At 31.6% G+C, this 19,734-nt stretch overlaps 2 protein-coding genes across 3 annotated transcripts; one reads left to right on the top strand and one right to left on the bottom strand.

The window, feature by feature from the left end:
* Positions 1-234: 234 nt before the first annotated feature.
* LOC111622836 (PRELI domain-containing protein 1, mitochondrial-like) lies at positions 235-19,600 on the bottom strand. 2 transcript variants are annotated; one of them, XM_023365260.1, is made up of 4 exons: positions 19,426-19,600; positions 6,184-6,278; positions 1,057-1,270; positions 235-984 (listed from the first exon to the last, which is right to left on the bottom strand). In XM_023365260.1, exons 2-4 carry the CDS (start codon positions 6,273-6,275, stop codon positions 652-654), a joined length of 639 nt encoding a protein of 212 aa, XP_023221028.1. In that variant the 5' UTR covers positions 6,276-6,278; positions 19,426-19,600; the 3' UTR covers positions 235-651. The 2 variants fall into 2 exon arrangements, with proteins under 2 accessions (XP_023221028.1, XP_023221026.1); XM_023365258.1 differs by having other exon boundaries at positions 6,184-6,275; positions 19,426-19,598.
* LOC111622820 lies at positions 14,763-16,295 on the top strand. Its single transcript, XM_023365242.1, has 2 exons — positions 14,763-14,899; positions 15,014-16,295. The coding sequence occupies exons 1-2, from the start codon at positions 14,763-14,765 to the stop codon at positions 16,293-16,295; spliced, it is 1,419 nt and encodes a 472-aa protein (XP_023221010.1).
* Positions 19,601-19,734: the final 134 nt, after the last annotated feature.

Here is a 19,734-nt window from a genome sequence, read left to right as displayed (position 1 = left end):
CAACCTAAAGCAGCTCTCAGACCCTCACTTTAATGCGGACACAACGAGGAAACATTTTTTTTGACAGAAAATCAATAAAAATACTAGTTTTAAAGTCTTAACTTTCATATATTTTGTAGAACATTAATTAAGAAATGTATAAAATAAAGATTTGAGAGTAAATTCAAAAGAACAAAATTAATATGTAAGAATTTATAGTTTCAAAGTAAAAGAAAAAGAAAGAAATGCAGCAAAAACAGTGCAATTTATTTTACTGTATAATTATTAACATAATTGAAAAATTTTATGTAATATACACTTTGATCAATGTACAAAAATTAATATAGAAGAAAAGAAATTATGATGTAAATTTTTTTGTGCTAATCTGTACAAAAGTGGTTTGTAAGTAAAGAAATAGGAATGGCTAAGATACTTTTATATGGCAGTTTGAATTCAGACGTTTTTGAATGTCAACATTTGTATAGTTTTTAAATGTAAAATATTAAGATTTTCTCTCTCAATCTTAATTATTAGAAATTGTGAAAATAAAAGCTTAACTAAAGTTATTTAGAGCAATAATTTTAGATATTCTACTTAAAAATTCAATTTGATCATATACAACTGAGAATTTCTTATAGAGATTTTTAAGTACCGAAATAACAAATATATTTGTTACTGACTGTTTGGATTACAGGCAGCAACAAGAACTTCAGCTTTTGATTTGGCTAATTCTGTGGCTTTCTTTGCTTTGTCCTTTAATTTTTCTTTGTTCACTATCAAATTGGGAACTGTTTCTTGATTATGAATCAGAGGAAATAAATTTTCCAGTACGTAATTGAAGCCTCGACAAGTTTTGATTGAGTTCTGTCGAAATCTTTCCACTCCGAATGCCTGAATGGCTCGGGCAAATCCAAAAACTGACGACGAAACCCAGGCGTAACGATTCACAACGGTCCATTTTGGATTATCTTCACACATCTGGTATACGCATTTTTCTTCAATTGTCTAAATAATAAGAAAATTTTATAAAATTAGCAACTAATTATTTTTAAATAATTAGAAATAAATTATTATTACCATTACTGATTTAAAACCAATATTTCTTGTATACGTTGTTATAACCTTATTGACTGGATCAACCACAGATTCTTCAACTATTCGAACACACTTTGTACTGACAAATCTCTCCCCCCATTTGGGTATCCTGTTTGTTTTGGTCAAAAGCCTTTTAGAATGTAACTTGCCGTCTTTTATTTGTCGAAAAACGACATCCTCTGATAAAACGTGCTGACTAATATAAAAACAATAATGTAAGTTTAGTATGTATTTTCTCCAGTTTTCAATAATTAAAATAAATAATAATTTTAAAATTCTTATAATTTGATTTTCAAATAGTGAATAGTTATAATGATAATTTACACTGAAACATTTTAACTAATCCACATATTATAGTTAATGCATCAGTAATTAAACATTATTTAAATTGAATCACAACATACTAAATTGCATTTTAAACATTATTATTACATGTATACAAATTAAAAATTACAAAAGCACCATATATTATGTCATATGAGACACAACCACATTTCAATGCAGAATATTTAGGAAGTATTATTTAGTGTATTTAAGCCACTTTGTACTCTTGGCCCCAAATTTTTTTTTACTGTATTCTAGTTAAACAGCTAAAATTAGAATGCACACTTTTAACCCCTTTTCTCCATGATAAATAAAATAATTCATTTACAGTTAAAATTTATTATTAAACTACTCTACATTAATATATACAAAAGCTGCTTAGTTACAGCAAGCAATAACATCTTTATTCAAGAACTGGGCTAAGTCAGGTTACCTATAACCTAATGAAGGCTATTAGGAAAATTCATTAGGCTATGGGCAATCACAACTTCCTTCATATATAAGATTCCCTGCATTTTGTGTGTATGATCTTCCACAGGCTTTTTGAGCTTTTCTTTTTATGAACAAAAGCTGCATTTTACTGTATATGCTGTAAAATAAGGTACACTTTGTAATTTAATTTCAACAGTAAATATTTAATAGTTCATATATATCAACATCAATGGATTAGTGTTCGATAGTTCTTAATGTAACTTTGTTTTTTGTAATGTAATTCATTATACACTAATTAAAAATTTCACCTCGAATACCTAGCTATCACAGTGAAAACTGACAGAGGTTAATGAACAGATTTATTTTAAATTAATCCATGTTCCTCTTCAGCCAAAATTTAAAACAAATCACAAACAACATGCCAGATTGGTGACAAATATAATAAAATATCTAATGTAAATTACAATTATAAATCTAATACATGATACACTAAAACCTGTCCAAACAGAACTTTAATAAAATGGAAATCTGCCTAAATGGGAAAAATTCTTAGGAATGCAGAGAATGTGTGTTAAAAACACTGTTCATAATGGAAACTTGCCAAACCAGAAAGAATATTTACTATATGAGTCTAATTTACATGGATTACACTGTATATACAATTTTATAACACTTAAAATGCATATGAACTAATATCATCAAAAGTCCTACAAATTTCATTTAATGTGGACTGAGAATATGACGAGTTATAAAAAATGAGTTTTACAAATGGCAATGATACTAGTCTAAACAGCAGAATTTTCATAAAGGTATAATATGTGCAAAACTGTGTAGGTATTAATTACATATAAATAGTGACTATTTCTATTTGTAGTTAAATTTTAATTAAAAAAACTATTGACTGTTTTGTGGTTACTTTTGAGTTAGTGACATTTGCATGGTGGCATTTTGGAAAAGGAGTTACATTCTTTGCTAACACACACACACACACACACAATCTTTTATTTAGGTACATATAAGACGTACATTTCCGGTACCGCATAGGCATAACTGGATTAGTTATATTTGTAACTATATTTAACAATTATTTAATAACAATCATGAGTTTTTAATTAAAGTTTTCAATTAAAGTTTAGGATTATTCTAGAATAAAAATGAAGACATTATTAATTAGTAAAATAGTTTGTGATATAACAATATTATAAATTATTTGTGACATTTCTTTTCTTATCAATAATTATTAATATTTATATATACATATATAAGTTTTCTAACAATGTCTTTAAGTATTTAAATAACATATATATGTGAGGTGAAACATAGTTATTTAGTTAACAAAATATAAACAATTTTTAATACAATTGTAATGAATGCTATAAGTTTAAGAATAACAATAACATTTATGATTATTTATATTCACATATATAAATTGTGGTTTGTATGATATGTTTTATTTAATTTTAATTTTAAAATTCTATAATAAAAATTTATATTAGAGAGAGTAATATGACAGTTCATATTTGGATATGAGAGAGTGAATATAACAGTTCATATTCATTTAACACTCATTCCAATTTGCCTGAAGATCCTCATTGATCTTCAAATCACAAGACACTCCTTGCAGTCCACAAGCTGATCAACAACAGTTCGATTGGAGAGTTCTGAACAACATTCTTATTCAGTCTCTACGGCACCCCTTCCCATCCACCTGATGATCCTCGAGTATGATCCTGGGAGAGTCACAATCGATGAGTTCGCCACGCAAAATCACCGGGATGAATCTTGAAAGAGTTTCACAGATCGACGAGTTCATAGTTTTTCAGAAAGTCACCTTCTAGAATTTCTGTCCTTCCAGCCCCACCAACAATAACTCAACAAAACACCATTAATATGTTGTGAGACTCGAAAATTTCTCCAAAATTCCTCTAATCATGGATTAACCGATTATTGAAATCAATAACAGTGTATCGTAATTTTGAAGTTACGCTGTCACAATAACTTGCTATAATCAAGACCGCAACACCGATCAAAGCAATGACAATCACAGAGAGTCTTAAAAGTTACATACTGAGTACCCAGAATTTATTAAATACTGTTAGGTCCGAAGTACCATGATGTGCAGAGGCATTACGAGTATATACATATATATACGAGTTGAAGACCCTCCACTTACATACGCTATGGCTATTGTGAGATTGTGGATAATTCACCCAATTTTAATGTTTGATGATATATTTCAGTGTTGTCAGAAAAAACAACAAAAGCGCACCCAACTTTGTTTTCAATTTTTGAACCATCGGTATAGATTATAATATCTTGAATTCTTTAATAATAATTCTTTGCTAACACACAGAATTATTATTATTAACAAGTGTTGCCAGTAAATCATATCAGGTCATAAGTGGGGTCTATAATTCATTCCTCAAAAGAACCGCCCATTAACTTTCTCTGTGGACTCATTAACACTTTCCACAAATTCATACTAAATCTAAAAAGTTTCTGTAGTTTGATGTTTTAAGTATACAAACATCATGTTTTCGGCATTCTGTTGATATTTTAATAAAACAGATTCTTATTTTTCTGAACAATAACTTATATTAGTGTTACATTATAGAAAAAAATTAGATTACACGTATTAATTTCAAAATACCTTTCTCTCTTTCTCTAGCAAATTTTTTAAATTAAACGAACTAAACTTTTTCAGCTATCTTAAATGGACTTCTCCAGGTTAAGCATCTGCTTAACCTATATTATAGTAAATATGCTATAATGTTATAAAAGTAATTATTTTGATATTTTTCTAGCACTAAAAAATACAAGAGAGGAAATATGTTAAAAGAAGATAGCAATACATGTTACTACTTTTAATGATATTAGTTCATATGCATTTTAAGTATAATGTTATATATATATACATATATATATATATTTAATACATGATACATGAATTTAATACATGATACATGAATATATTTAATACATGAATTTAATACATGATATATATATATATATATATATATATCTCATGTATTAAATTCATAATTGTAATTTATATTAGACATTTTATTATATTTGTTGCCATTCTGAAGCAAGTTCTTTGTGATTTGTTTTAAATTTTGGCTGAAGAGGGACACAGAATTCCAAAAGGCATATGAAGTTAATGAAATTTAAAATAAACCTGTATACATAATTTTTTATTTATTAAGAGCTAAAAGCCAGTAAGCATTGTAATCATACTCTGAATTTGTTTTTAATTCATGAAAATACATTATCTGTATATATATATATATATATATTAAAAGCAAAATGATGTCCCCACCAAAACTGAAACCAACACTTTACAAAGGAGATGTATGAAAGTAGGTCATATCAGGTCATAGGTGAGGTCTATAATTCACTCCTCAAAAAGACCAATGTTAACTTCCTCTGTGGACTCAGTATGAATTTGTGGAAAGGGTTAATAAATCTAAGAAGTTTCTGTAGTTTGATGTTTTAATAAAATATTTTTCTGAAAGTATCAAAATGTAAAGTATTTTTGAAATTTGAACTAAAATCTTTCTTAAATTTTAATGTTTCAATAATTAGTAACCAATTGAACATTTTTATTTATTTTCTTTTCCAATAATCAAAGAATTAGATATTGTCCAGTTATCATAAGCTATCACTGGAATTTATATATATCAAAATACATTGCAATGATATACAATAGTGGATGTCAAAGTAAAATGCATGGACCACTGGTAATCTGTGAGCATGCTTAGTGTTTGTCCTCAAATCTACTCATTTTCCCAAAATGCATATCTATGTTATTTAGCTAGAGGAAAGACCATTTTCATACATCACATACCTATTACATTTGGTTACATGCTAGATAATACATGGTGCACATCTAAAATGATATTTACATGATAAAAGAGTGAACAAAACTAATAGTCTGCAACTTATTTGACTTAGTTTAAGTGGTCCTTGGATCAAATAACTAAGTGTTTTTACAAACATAATCCAAAATTATTCCATTTTTAATATTCAATCAAATCGGAGTCACAAACAATTACTTTCATTCATAACATTCCAAATACTTTTGGAGTGATTAAGTCTATTTCTGAGGGATGATATTACAAAAAAAATGCTTTTAGAACACAAATTCATGATTTCAAAGATGGTAAACTTTGAATTTTTGTTCTAAGAATTTTTTTAATAGATGAACTTAGTTAAGAAGTAATGGGGAAATTGTTATGAATGAATGGTATGCTTTTGACTGTAATAAAATAATTTTTTTTCTACATTTAAATCATATTTTCATATTTACTAACTACTGATATCCAATAACATAAGCATAACATTTAAAAATACCTGAATGGATTAGGATATCTGGACCAAAAAGCTTGTGCTACTTGATCCCATGTGTATTTGAAAATGTCTGATCGCTCATAAAATTTACCCATCTGCTGGAAAAAAAAAAATTACTTTAACAAAAATAGTTTAAACACAACTACTTTGTAAAAAATTATGTAACTTTATTCAGTAAGTTACTTTAAATAAGTAAACGAACAGATTTTTGCATTCATAAATTACTGTATAAATAATTCCATCAATTACTTATGCTTCATAATACATAACAAAAGATTATCATCAAACAAATATATATTAATCAAGCTTGTTTTTGATCTAGTTTCTTTCCATTATAAAAAATGTCATTGATGATCAAATACAGGAAATCCTTGTTAGTTTGAAATTCAAGGGACAAAATATTTGTGACTTCAAATTATCCAATATTTACATATTTCTGTAAAATATGCCAAATGCCATATAACTAATGTAATTTATTAAGCAAACAGAATATAGCTACATATAAAGAATGCTATTTCCATTAACTAATAATAATAATGTAAATAAACTGCAGGTAAACAGCTCTGTGAGGTTCTCACAGTGTCCAGTGAGAACCTCACAGGTTATCAGATAGGTTTTATAAAATGTAAAGCAGAATTCTTCTAATGAAGTCCAATTTTTTTTTTTAATTAAAGTGGCCCAAAAAATATTAAATCTGAAATGTAGCAGGCTAGAACCCTAGAAATCTCTCAATCTGCTACTTATAGCCCAATCCTGCAATCCCAAAATCCAGCCACATTTTATGAGATAAGAGGAAAAAAGTAACATTCACAACAAGTTAACATTCACATATTACAATTCAGACAGAATTTTCACTTCAAATGTATTTCAAACTAACTGAATTCCTTAATGTATAAGTCTCTATATCCCCAGCCAGGACAAAAGTACAGTTATGAACTAACAGGATTTTGAATTATCCAAGTTCGAATTAATGAGGATTTCCCATATATATCTTTTATAAAATAGAACATTTATAGAATAAAAACAATTTTAAAAAACAAAGAATGTAATTTTAATGACATTCTATATAGAAATACAGTGAACTCACTAATCTTAACTTCCTAACAAACCAATTTTCTTTGTTTTTTGCTAAATGTTCCAACCAAAAGAAAAAAAAAATCACAATTTCTTCTTTAACCTTTTTGAAATCAGCTTTTATTCTTGATTGATAGTCTGATGGCAGGTTAATTATGTCAAGGTCATCAAAATATTTACATAGTTTCAAATGTTTATTAAAATATATAAATAAAATTTACTGAAACTACAAAATTGTCATCATGTTCCATCATTAAAAACATCAGTGGCTTCCAGAAACAATATTCAGTTATGGAGACCTTTTATTTGAGGTTACACCTCTGTAATAAAATGCAAAATGGATAAAAATGTTCCCTGGTGATTATGCCAATATTATAATTCACAATAAAGTTCATTAAAATGTTTCAAATGTTTATATTCATGAAAAATTATTGTTTCATTTTGTTTTCTCTTTTAGAATAGAGTTATTTTTCTATAACTATATTTTCAATATTTTTCAATTTTGCTTACAAACTTTTGTACACTACTCAAAAGTGAAATCGCAACATCACGAAAGAATGCGCTCACCCATATGCACATTTCAGGACCAGTAGAGGTGGGAAACATACAAATGATTAAAAGAACAAAGATGTGCAATAGATACCTATTTATTCAGTAACAAATATGGCCCTCAAGGGCAGCTATACAGGCTGCTATATGGCAGGCATACTATCAATGAGGCAATTAATGGTTGTCTGAGATATACCTTGCCAAGCTGTATCCATATATTGTCTACAATACGTAGTGGTGGTTCTTGGTGCACCTCACATCAAATGAGGTCACAAAGGTGTTCAATGGAAGAGAGATCCAGTGATGCTGCCAGCCAGAGAAGGATGTGAATTCTATTCAGGCTGGTAAGAGTTCTCCATGTGATGTGTAGTCAGGCATTGTCTTGCTGGAATATTATGTCAAGTGCAGCCTGCACAAGTGACCAAACCCCAAGTGACAAGTCTCCACAATTCATGTGACCTATTGGTCCACTGTCAGAGTACTGAAAATGTGCACCAGTGTTGTCCACTACTCAAACATAATGCCTCCCCAAACCATGATGCCTGGCATGGAGTCTGTATGACACTTGCTGAAGAGCTGGCAAGTAGCATTCCCCAGGATACTGCCACACTCATCCACAGCTATCACTCTTCCATACAGAAAGATTCATCCCTAAGCAAAATGTAATAAAATTCAGTGATCCTTCTGCAATGATGACAACACCATGCAAGGCATGCAGCCATGTTAAGTGGTTAATGACATCCCCATTTCTGGTTGCCATGTTGCCATGAGTGCAGCCAAACTTTATGCAACCTATTGCAAATGGTTTGAGTTGACACAGATAGACCAATTGACAGCGACAGGCTGCTTCAGATGTCTGTGCACCTACTGTGGCAAATACATCTCAACAGACCATTCAGCAAATCTGCTAGTCTCTGTGTGCTCTGTCATGCACTGGTACAATCCATTCCCTCTTTGGCATGTTCACAGATTCCCTACATACATTGTTTTACACATCACTAGATAGTACTCACATTATGCCCAACATGCATGATGACTGTGAATCAACAAACTGGTCATACAGTTCCAGTATACAGTCTTGTTCCCCAGCCAATAACTGGTGGTATTCAGCTCACTGTCATCTTCAAGGCATTTTCTACAGTTCTTTGAAATTTCAGCTGTCATGAACTAACAATGTTAGCATTTATGACCCAACCCAACCAAAACTGAGTACCACATAACCCAATGTGTATGCAAACTTGATCATTTCCATCTCTATCTGTCCTGCAATTTGCAGGTGGCTACACTCGTTCTGTCAAGGTGTTGCAATTTCACTTTTGAGGAGTGTATAAAGCCTTTATACAGAGAAATTGTTACTAATAAAAGGTACAAATAAAGCATACAGATGTAACCCATCTATTTATTTTTGTTATTAAGAAATGGCAAAGATGCCATTAACACCTACAGCACACTAAAGCATATAGTATATCTGTGAGAGACAAGATTTCAGAGAGATCTGACATACATTGGTTCTATCAAGCAGTCACTTAAAAAACAGCTGGTGGAACATAAATATGATATACAAAGCAAAAAGCAGACCACTGCCCTAGCAATATATGCTTCTGATACTAGTGTGGAAGCTAAACTACAAAGTTTTTATGTTAATTTTAAGTTTTAATGTTAACACAGATGTGATTTTTATACTTGTTCTAATACTTAATTGTTTCAACAATTTAAAAAATTTAAACAGATCTTTTAGCATTCTAATTCTATCAAACATTTTGACTTGAAGCAGATCCTATTCAGAGTGAAAATGATTGTCATTATTATATTAAATTATATTTGCCTATATATTTTTGAAGGGTTTGTTAGTGTTACTCACTACCCTCAAAACTAAGCTTTTTGCCATTTTATAATGTTTCATAACAGATGGCACCACACACAATTTTATTTATGATTAATATTAATGTAAAAGTTTTTTAAATAAGCATCTCATAACAGCCAGGAAAGTGACACAATATACTAGTTGATTTTTTATTTCTACTAAAACCTGAGTTGTAATCATGGGATAGCTTTTCTGTAAGATACTATATAATCAAATGAAAGATGTAGTAATTAATAACTTGCTACTAACTTCATTTTCCAAAAATTTTACATCTGCACTTACAAAAATTACCTCATTCTCTGATAAAATATTCTGTAACCTTTTTTTGTATAAAAACAGCATTCAACAAACAACTAATAAAATGAAAGCTTTACTATGGCTTACACCACTAACTTACCATCTGTTAAGAGAATAACTCAGAATTTGAGTGTTAGTTTGTTCACAGTTTAATAAAATAAAATTACTGAAAATTTAAATGTTTTTGACATTTACAATAATGCATCTTCAGGAAACTGATTTTAAAACAAGGAATATAATCTTACAAACTTCTTGTGTGTCGAATAAAATTTAAATCAAACCAACAAACTATAACAAATTTTTCAACATGTAATGAAATTAAATTAAATGAATGAATAAAATTAATTAATTAAAAGTAGAAAATAATGTAATTTTGTTAGAACAAAGCAAATCATATAGAATTAGCCAATACTCTGACAGATATATTGTTAGATGGTTTATAGCCCTAAATGTCTAATAGTCTCCCATATGAAAATCTGTCTGAAGTCTAAGGCCAGGAACACACATGCGTAAAATCTAGCATAAAACAGAAAACGTAAAACTTCTTTGAAATTTTGGCCGAAACAGAACTGAAAAAAGAGTAGAGCATGTCTCTACTTTTTACACTGTAAAATTTTTACATCAAAATTCCTCCAATAAAGAGAAGTCTTTTCTGTGACATCAAAGTAGACACGTGGTTTTTATTCTAACAATGGTGGCAATGAGGTTCCTGACCCTAAGTGTAATGGTCTCAAAAAAAACTAAAAATAAATGAAATAGAGGAGTTTATCAAATCCATTCGACCATATCAGTGTCGTGTATAAAGACACTGTATTTTAACAATGTTTATGGATAGCTATAGGTGCAAAATTTCAAATAACAAGTAGGTGGAATCGATATATAGATCTAGTATTTAGATTACACATTCTTTACTTGAATTTGGAATACAAGTCTATTAATTTAAATTTTCTATATTATAGCAGAGGAAGCAGAAAAAAAATGGAAGGTACAGTACAAAGGGATAGATATATGAGAGGAAAAAATTAATAAAATTAGCACTGTTAGTGACAGTGGTATTTCCTATTCCGTCAGAATTTTTACATATGTGTGTTCTGGCATAAAAGTGTAAAGCACAAACTGAACTGAAAGCTGATTTCCGATTCATTTTTCTGCCACACAATTTTATACATGTGTGTTTCTGGCCTAACATTCTTAAGCAAAGATTCATCATTCTAAAGTGGAGTAAACCCATCTTTTAAGACAAATTCTGTAAATTCATGAGGCCTTTGCCAATAGATGATTGGTTTTGCGTATACATTTTCTTACTGACCTTAAAGTTAGGCCAATGTAGTGATGGATACAGTTATGACTAGGATAGGAGATGATCATGAATGTTCATTACTGACTCTGCATCTTCAATGGAGGGCAGCCTCTTCTGTTCAATAATACAGATTATATATGATTTTGTTTTTAAAAGATTATTATTATGTAATGGAAAATTAAAAATTAATTCATGCCATTGAGATTTGTCACTTTTTTGGCAGTCCCACAATGGAATGTATAGTAAACATAACATAGTATTTTCAGCAAACCTGGAAGTATTTATGAAGACCAACAAAATTTCTTACTTCTTACAGATGTAGAGGTATTAATGTTTCTTCATTACAATTTATTACTCTTGAATTTTGATTATTGATAAATAACATTTGCTCAAAATCATTTATTTTTCCTTCCTTTTCTCTCTCTCCCCTCAAACTAAAATGATATTATTCATCAAAACAGTTTGACTTTGAGGAAGTATTAGGTCCAAATATCAAATATGTGTGCATAGTATTCAATCAAATAATGAATACTGATTTTGTGCCAAAATAAACCAAATAATGCTGAATATTCAATCCAACAGTAATACCATTAGAAATTAGGGTACAGGTAACAGTGAAGATTTTCCTAAACTCACCATTACTTCACTATTTTTCAAAAAATTGTTCCTAAACCACACAAGTGATGTCACCAGCTTCTGTGATGCCTTACCATTCCAACCATATTGGCAAGATGTTTGTATGGTAACTATGACATATCAAGGATGAGAAAACATTAATGATAAATTAAAATGAGGAAAGCAAGTGTTCCAAAACTATATACATTATGGATGTTGTCACAAATGATCCACCAGATTACCAAGCTAATCAGTTTAGAAAAATCCTCAATGCCTTGGCAAAGAACTATTAGACCACCTACATTTCAGCCTAGTTAGCCTTATTAATAATACATCTCTACTCTTTAGAGATTTCTAACTGCAGATTCCCACTATCAAAATAAATTAATTTCATTCCTCCTTACTCAGCAATGTGGTTTCTTTACCTGTAAAAGAATGAACAAAAATCAACTTCATTCCTGAGATTCTAGACTTATGAAAGGGACATCCTGTGTGTATTATGGTGACTTAGAACTATACTTGGACTTTCTAAAGATATAACATGAGGTAGAATTTTACCTATGTACCATCATGGTGGCAGTTGTGACTGTTCGTGCTCCTGACAGACTCATGTTCCGAAGGAAAGACACCAGCTGGCCGGCAATTGTTTAACATCACTAGTTATTGATTCACGGTAGTTCTCTAAAACACGTATCATTAACTAGTGACGTTAAACAATCAGCGGTATGCCTCCAGGAGGTGCCAACATCTACAACCTTTTTAAAGATTACCTGCATGACTGCAAAGCTGTTCTACAGTATGAGACCCATCTTGTCGAACAAGAAGTAGAGTGTGGCTGCCCACAGGGGTCGGTCTGTGGGCCGCTCATGTGGAACTTAACCTTTAACGCTTTCCTACAAGAAGACTTTGGTCAGGATGCCACAACTGCCTACGCTGACGATGTCCTTATCTTGATTGGAGGAAGATCCCATGCAGCCTTGGAACAGCGTAGCGAGATCCTTGACAGGATTTACCACTGGGGTACTCGCCACAAACTTGTATTCAATCTCAACAAAACTGCCAGTATCGTCTTTAATAAACCAGGTAAACCTAACCTGTACTGTACCTCTGCACCCCAACTGTGAGAATGAATAACCAATCTATTAACCCTTGAAATTTTTATCTGTTGCCTGTGATGCCATGTTGAATTTATGTCAATGTTAAGCCTAAAAAAATTGTTTTTAAAATAATAATTGTGTTTACTGTGTCATTAAAAATTATTTTTTTATGTTGCACAAACAAAATAAATATATTGAAAAATATAGTAATAAAAAAATATTATATTTCAAAACTTCATTTTAATATAAAAATTGTGATGCATAGCGACATCTAGTATCAAAAACATTCCGATGTAGACATGAAAATATTCAGGATCATCCACGTAAATCAATGAGGTCAACACGAATATTTTCAGGAACAATGCAGGACAGGTTAAAAACATAATAAGTTTTTTTTTTAGAAAAATATAATAACAGATGGCACCACCAAATGTTGCTGGAAAAGTTGAGCAATTCATTGTTGGATTTTTTAACATTGCTAAAAAAGTTAAATTATATAAAACTCAACATATTAANAAAATATAGTAACAAAAAAAAATTATATTTCAAAAGTTTGTTTTAATATAAAAATTGTGATGCATAGCGACATCTAGTATCAAAAACATTCCGATGTAAACACGAAAATATTTGGGATCGCCCACGCAGATCAATGAGGTCAACACGAATATTTTTGGGAACAACGCAGGACAGGTTAAGGTCGAAAAATGTATGAAATACCTTGGCGTCTGGCTGGACTTTCGTCTCAGTTGGGACATTCATATCAAATACATCACCAAACACACCAGTTTAATTTTTCACGCCTTCTCACAGATTGTGCGGAAAGGCTGGGGCATCAATTCCGAGGCTCTCAGTGTCATATACGACCATATCTAGATCCCCATCATCCCCTACAGCTGTCTTTGCTGGGGAGATGCCGCTCAGAAGGTACATCTACATAGAAAGTTGATACCCTCCCAACGAAAAGCACTCCTTTTAATAACAAGAGCATATCGTACTGCTCCAAACAGCAGTTTGCAGATGATCTCTCGCAAACCCTCCATCACTGAAATCATGAGGATGGAACGAAATATCTGGAACCTCAAGAATGGGAATGACATCTCCACTCCAACTTGCAACATCCAGGCCTGTAATTATGAACATCTGAGTCCTTACACCTAGGCCATACCTCCCCATATCAATAACTTTATTGGTAACAGCCCGCCCCTCAATCCTGACCTTGTCATCTATACGGATGGTTCTGGCCACAACAACTCAATAGGCTGTGCTTTTATTGCCCACTGCAACAACACGGAAATCTACTCACAACAGAACAGACTTCATAACACCTATACTGCCTTCCAATCTGAAATGCTAGCCATAAATATGGCCATTAACTAGACTGAGCAAAGGTACACCAAAAACAGCATTCACATCATTACTGACTCCCCCATGCCATCAAACTAACTCCATCCAATAGCCACATCCATCCGGCACTTAATCCTTCATTCCAGCAACTCATACCATATTACTTGGACCCATGGGCACCAGGACACTGAGGGAAATGAGCGGGCTGATCAGCTGGCAAAGGCTGCGGCTGTTGACGACTCCCTTACCATCATCTACAACAAAATCAGTTACAACAGAGTGAGAAAAATTATGTACAAGGATGTCTTAAATCGCTGGCAATCATCCTGGTCTCAACAGCACAACGAAACCACCTACAAGTACATCCCTAACATCATCGACTACCACGACAAATACAAATGGGTGACTCCTGACTATCACCTCACACAGTTCCTTACATACCATGGAAAGTTCTCAAACTACCTGCACAGATTTACCAATAAAAGTACCCCTCTTTGTGCCATTTGCAGCCAGACAGGCAACTCTGACCGCCATCTATTTAGCTGTATCTCCCTTCAGACCAAAAGACATGCCATCAAAGTGACCTAAAAATAAAAAACCATTTAAATATCCAGCAAAATTCTTTAATAACATAAAAATGTTTTCAAACGCTCAATGCGTTTGAAAACATTATGTTATTAAAGAATGTCGCAGTTTGTTACCTAAGTTGAAGTTTTTGTGCCTCAACAAGGCCATTAGAATTGCAAGACGATGTTTTTATGGAATACTGCGTGGTATCATAAAATTAGAAAATGATCTATATGAAGAAGACCAAGCTATTCTGGAAGAGGTTAACAGTAGACTAATCGCTTTAGAACATTCTTTGGAAAAGAGATTGAAACGGACATACATTAAAAAGCCAAAATGGCTGTTTAGATGCCAGAATATTAAACCACGAGTGAAAAAAGAAGCATTTTTAACAACTTGGGATAACATCGTTCCTCCCCAATGCTTGATAAACGCCTTGGAATACGGCCCTTCCTTTGCACTGACACCACCGTTGCGTCCAGAAAGCCTCATACCGAACTTTGAGATACTCATAAAGAATATGAGCTTGACTGAGCAGGATTACTGCAGATGGAAAACAAGATTATATGCCGAAAAGGAGAGGTATTCTAACAAAACAGCTTTACTATTCCAAAGGCACATTAAACAAACGAAAGAATGGCTCCAAAAAAACGACATTGTTCTCATAAAGGCGGATAAATCAAAAGGTGTTGTACTCATAAAACGGAGCTCATATAGAGAAAAGCTGCATGAGTACATCGATAGCACCAAATTTCTTCCTGCCCCAAGTAACTACCTGGAAACCTTACAACAAAGAGTGAGAAAATTTACCTTAACTCCGTTAGCCGATTATCTGGATATGAGAGCTGCTACTTTACAAGCTCCCAGGACACCAAGAATTTTTGCCTTCAGAAAAATCCATAAACCTGGTTCCCAGTTACGCCCTGTGGTAGAAAAATGTAATGCTCCAACCTTCAGAATAGAAAAACAACTTGTTAAATTCATACAAAGAAAGATGCAGATTTCACCTTTTTCGATAAAAATCTCGGTGGACTTGATCCTGAAATTAGAAAATGTTGCGCTCATGAATGAGGAATGGATGACAGTTTTGGACTATAAGGCGTTATACCCATCAATCAAACTGCCTCCATGCTTTTGTGCCCTAAGAGATTTTTTATTCACTAATGTTAATAATGCTATCAAATACCACACACAGATTTTAGAATTAGCGGATTTGATCTGTCACACTTCCTTTTTTGAATTCAAAAATAAAACATATCTACAGGGGCGGGGAGTACCGATGGGTAGCCCCATGTCGTTGGTCCTCTGCGAGTTGGTACTCCTTAATCTAGAGAACAATATCCTCCCTTCATTACAACAAGATATATTGGTATATGCAAGATATGTTGATGATGTCTTTATCTTGTGAAAGGATAATCGCAATATCAAGCATTTTATGGATCTGATAAACAGTAACCCGTATGGTTTAACTTTGGAATTGGAGCAACAAGACAGTAGTAGCGTTAATTTCTTGGATCTGACTATAACGTGCGAAAAAGGGGAAGTCCGAACCAACATTTATCATAAACCGACATCNATCGCAATATCAAGCATTTTATGGATCTGATAAACAGTAACCCGTATGGTTTAACTTTGGAATTGGAGCAACAAGACAGTAGTAGCGTTAATTTCTTGGATCTGACTATAACGTGCGAAAAAGGGGAAGTCCGAACCAACATTTATCATAAACCGACATCTATCCCCATCGTTATCCCTAAGAATTCGGCGGATCCGGAGCATATTAAAATGGCAGTATTTCGATCGCACAACCATTGAACAAACGTTTGCGATACAGTTAAGGAATTACAATATATACAAAGAACTGCCATACAGCATGGCTACGAGAGGAAAAGAATAGAGGCTCTCATTAAGAAGGTTAATAATCTGGCAAGTAGGCAAAAGCAAAACCACCAAAAAGAAAAAGTGGTCCTCGATTATATACCCCTCCTTAAATCGAATGTCAAGAGGGTTTCCAAAAATAAGAACTTACAAATAGTTTATCGAAGTAATCCCACTATATACAGGATATTAAGGAATGATAAGGGGCATTATGAACGTAACTCCTTAACAGGAATATACCCAATACCGCTAAGAGACCATACGTTCAACTCTAACTTAGTATATATAGGCGCAACTTTGAGGAATTTGAAAAAAAGAATCAATGAAACATAAGCTTTCAGTGAGCAAAACTGTTGACAGTACAGTCCTTGCCACTTATGCTAAACAACAAGGCATTACTGTTTTCTGGGACCAGGCCTCTATAATAAAAGCTACTAGATCTAGACACGCGGTAAAATATCTCGAAAAGATGGAAATCCACAAGGTGCAGAAGAGCACGCAGTTTATCAACTATAGGGATGCAGACAAGCTTTCGTCTGCGTGGAAATCTTTTTGCGACGAATTGGCATAGATCTATAAAAAAAAGGCTTAATCGGACTTAGGATGATCTTGGATAGATTTTTTATTTTTTTATTTTTATTTATTTTTATTATTATTTATTAAATACACGGAAATTTGTATATCATTTTCGTTTATAACATGTTACCTTTTAATTTTTTACATAATCGTTTATTTGAAATTCGATTGCGCAATTTTTCAAATTTCCCGTTTCGAATTACAGAAATAACTGATGATGAACGCTCAATGCGTTTGAAAACGTTTTTATGTTATTAAAGAATTTTGCTGGATAGTTAAATGATTTTTTATTTTTAAGTTGACTTCTCCAGTAAGCAAGTATACAATTATTTATCAAAGTGACCGCCCAAAGTATGAACATCCATTGGCCCTGCCAACACAGTGACCTTCTAAAAAATAAAAAACTCTTCAAGCTTTTCCATCAACTTGTAAAGAAATATGAGGCAAGTGCCCCTTTTGCCACTAGCAACTAAACCATCTGTATATACTGTACAGGTATATCTCAACTTACGTCGTTTCGAGTTATGTCGTTCCCGATTATACGTCGTTTGTCAAGAAAGTTTGTGGAAAAATAAAAATCAAGTTTAAGTCATTTTATTCGACTTTACGTCTGTCCGCCACAAATATTGAAGTCGTAATATCACTAGAAAAATGTTTAAAGCACATAAAATCATATTATAATATATACATTTACAAGTATATACTGTATTTACAGTACGTGCATTCGTAAATTTAAATTACTTTTTTATGTACTATATTAAAAACTAAAATTTATTTCTTTGTAAGCTTAAAATAGATCCTTATTAACCATATATTATTAAAAATGCATTAATAAATAAAATACAGAAATTGGTAATTTATGGTTTAGCCTAGTGGCAAGTAGATTCGGAGACAAGTAAATTCGACTTAAGTCGTTCTCCTGGAAGCAATTACCGACGTAAGGCGAGGTATACCTGTATTGTATTGTAATATATTTAAATGCAAGTTCTCCTGTATATATATATATATTTTACTATTTTTCTTATTGTACATATATTTTACTTATGCTTTTTATGTATTTTGAAATGCTATTGTATTGTAATATACTTTACTGTTTCCATCTACACCCCACTTTTCATTGTACTCCCCCACACCTTACTAGATGTTACAATACTGTAATTTAATACCTTATACTTACTTTTCTGTATCTTTTTGCTATTTGTATATACAGTTTCCACTCGGCTATGCTTAGCGGTACCGAGTACATATTGTACCAACACGTTAAATAAATAAATGAATGAATGAATGCCTCCAGGAGGAGGGAGCACAAACAATCGCAAATGCCGCCATTGTGGTGCACATAGGTAAAATTTTGCCTGATATGATATTCCAATTTTTGTAAAACACCAAATACATAACAAAAAAATCCTAAGTCCTTCCAGTAACATTTTAACAAATTATGAATGTTATAGAACTTGTATTTTTAAACTTGATACAGACCTCATGAGGAGATTAAAACATTTATATGTTGTTAAAACATTGTTACTACAGGACTTAGAGATTTTATGTTACAGAAATTTGCAGAGAAATTTTTCTCCATTTTTTGTGAAAACAGTTTCTAATATTTACCATGTTTTTTTTCTTCTATATATTTGTATTTTTCCTGAACTGCTAATAAAGAAATATTGATTATCAAAACAGAATATTCCAATAAATTCTATAACAATACTCCATACTGTTTAAGAACAAAAGTCAACTTAAGTACTGATAAAAATCTTTTCAAAATAACTGCTGATTCATTCTTCAAATGAATTATATTTAGACAAGTTTAATTTTGAGAATTTATTCTAAGAATTTAAACAAAAAAAAAAAAAAAATGCTGAAATAAAAATGTGATATTAAATATTAAAATAGTAACACTTTTTTTCTTTAATTAAATGTTCTTCACTTTAAAAACATATTCCATTACTTGTAAACAGAGAACATTATAAAATATCTGCAAACAAATATGTATCAATACAATTAATACCAATATTTCAATTATTGATTTTATTTATAATATTAATATTAGAAAAATTACAATAATATAAAAAAATATTACCGACCTTAGAGATCCTTCTGAATGTAAAAGTAATAATAATAAAAGATGAAATGTATTAAATAGCGTTTAAACAGTAAATATTCTATATATTTGGACACTGCAGTTTGGGGTCTGCCATGCTACAAAACAAGGTGCTAACAAAAAAACAAACTAATAGTTCGAGGATCGTGGTTGAGTTTATCGCCAAAATATCGCCAAAATTATTTACTAAATTTTTTTTAATATATTAAAGTTGGAATATTTTCTAATCTAAAATAAATCGCAAAAATATGGTACTGTGTTTTTCAATAAAACTAATAAATATCTTGGTAAA

The sequence above is a fragment of the Centruroides sculpturatus genome, unplaced genomic scaffold (genome assembly GCF_000671375.1).
Source record: "Centruroides sculpturatus isolate CEXI.00-Female unplaced genomic scaffold, Cexi_2.0 scaffold332, whole genome shotgun sequence".
Lineage (NCBI taxonomy): Eukaryota > Metazoa > Arthropoda > Arachnida > Scorpiones > Buthidae > Centruroides > Centruroides sculpturatus.
This window is presented reverse-complemented; position numbering and strand designations above follow the sequence as displayed.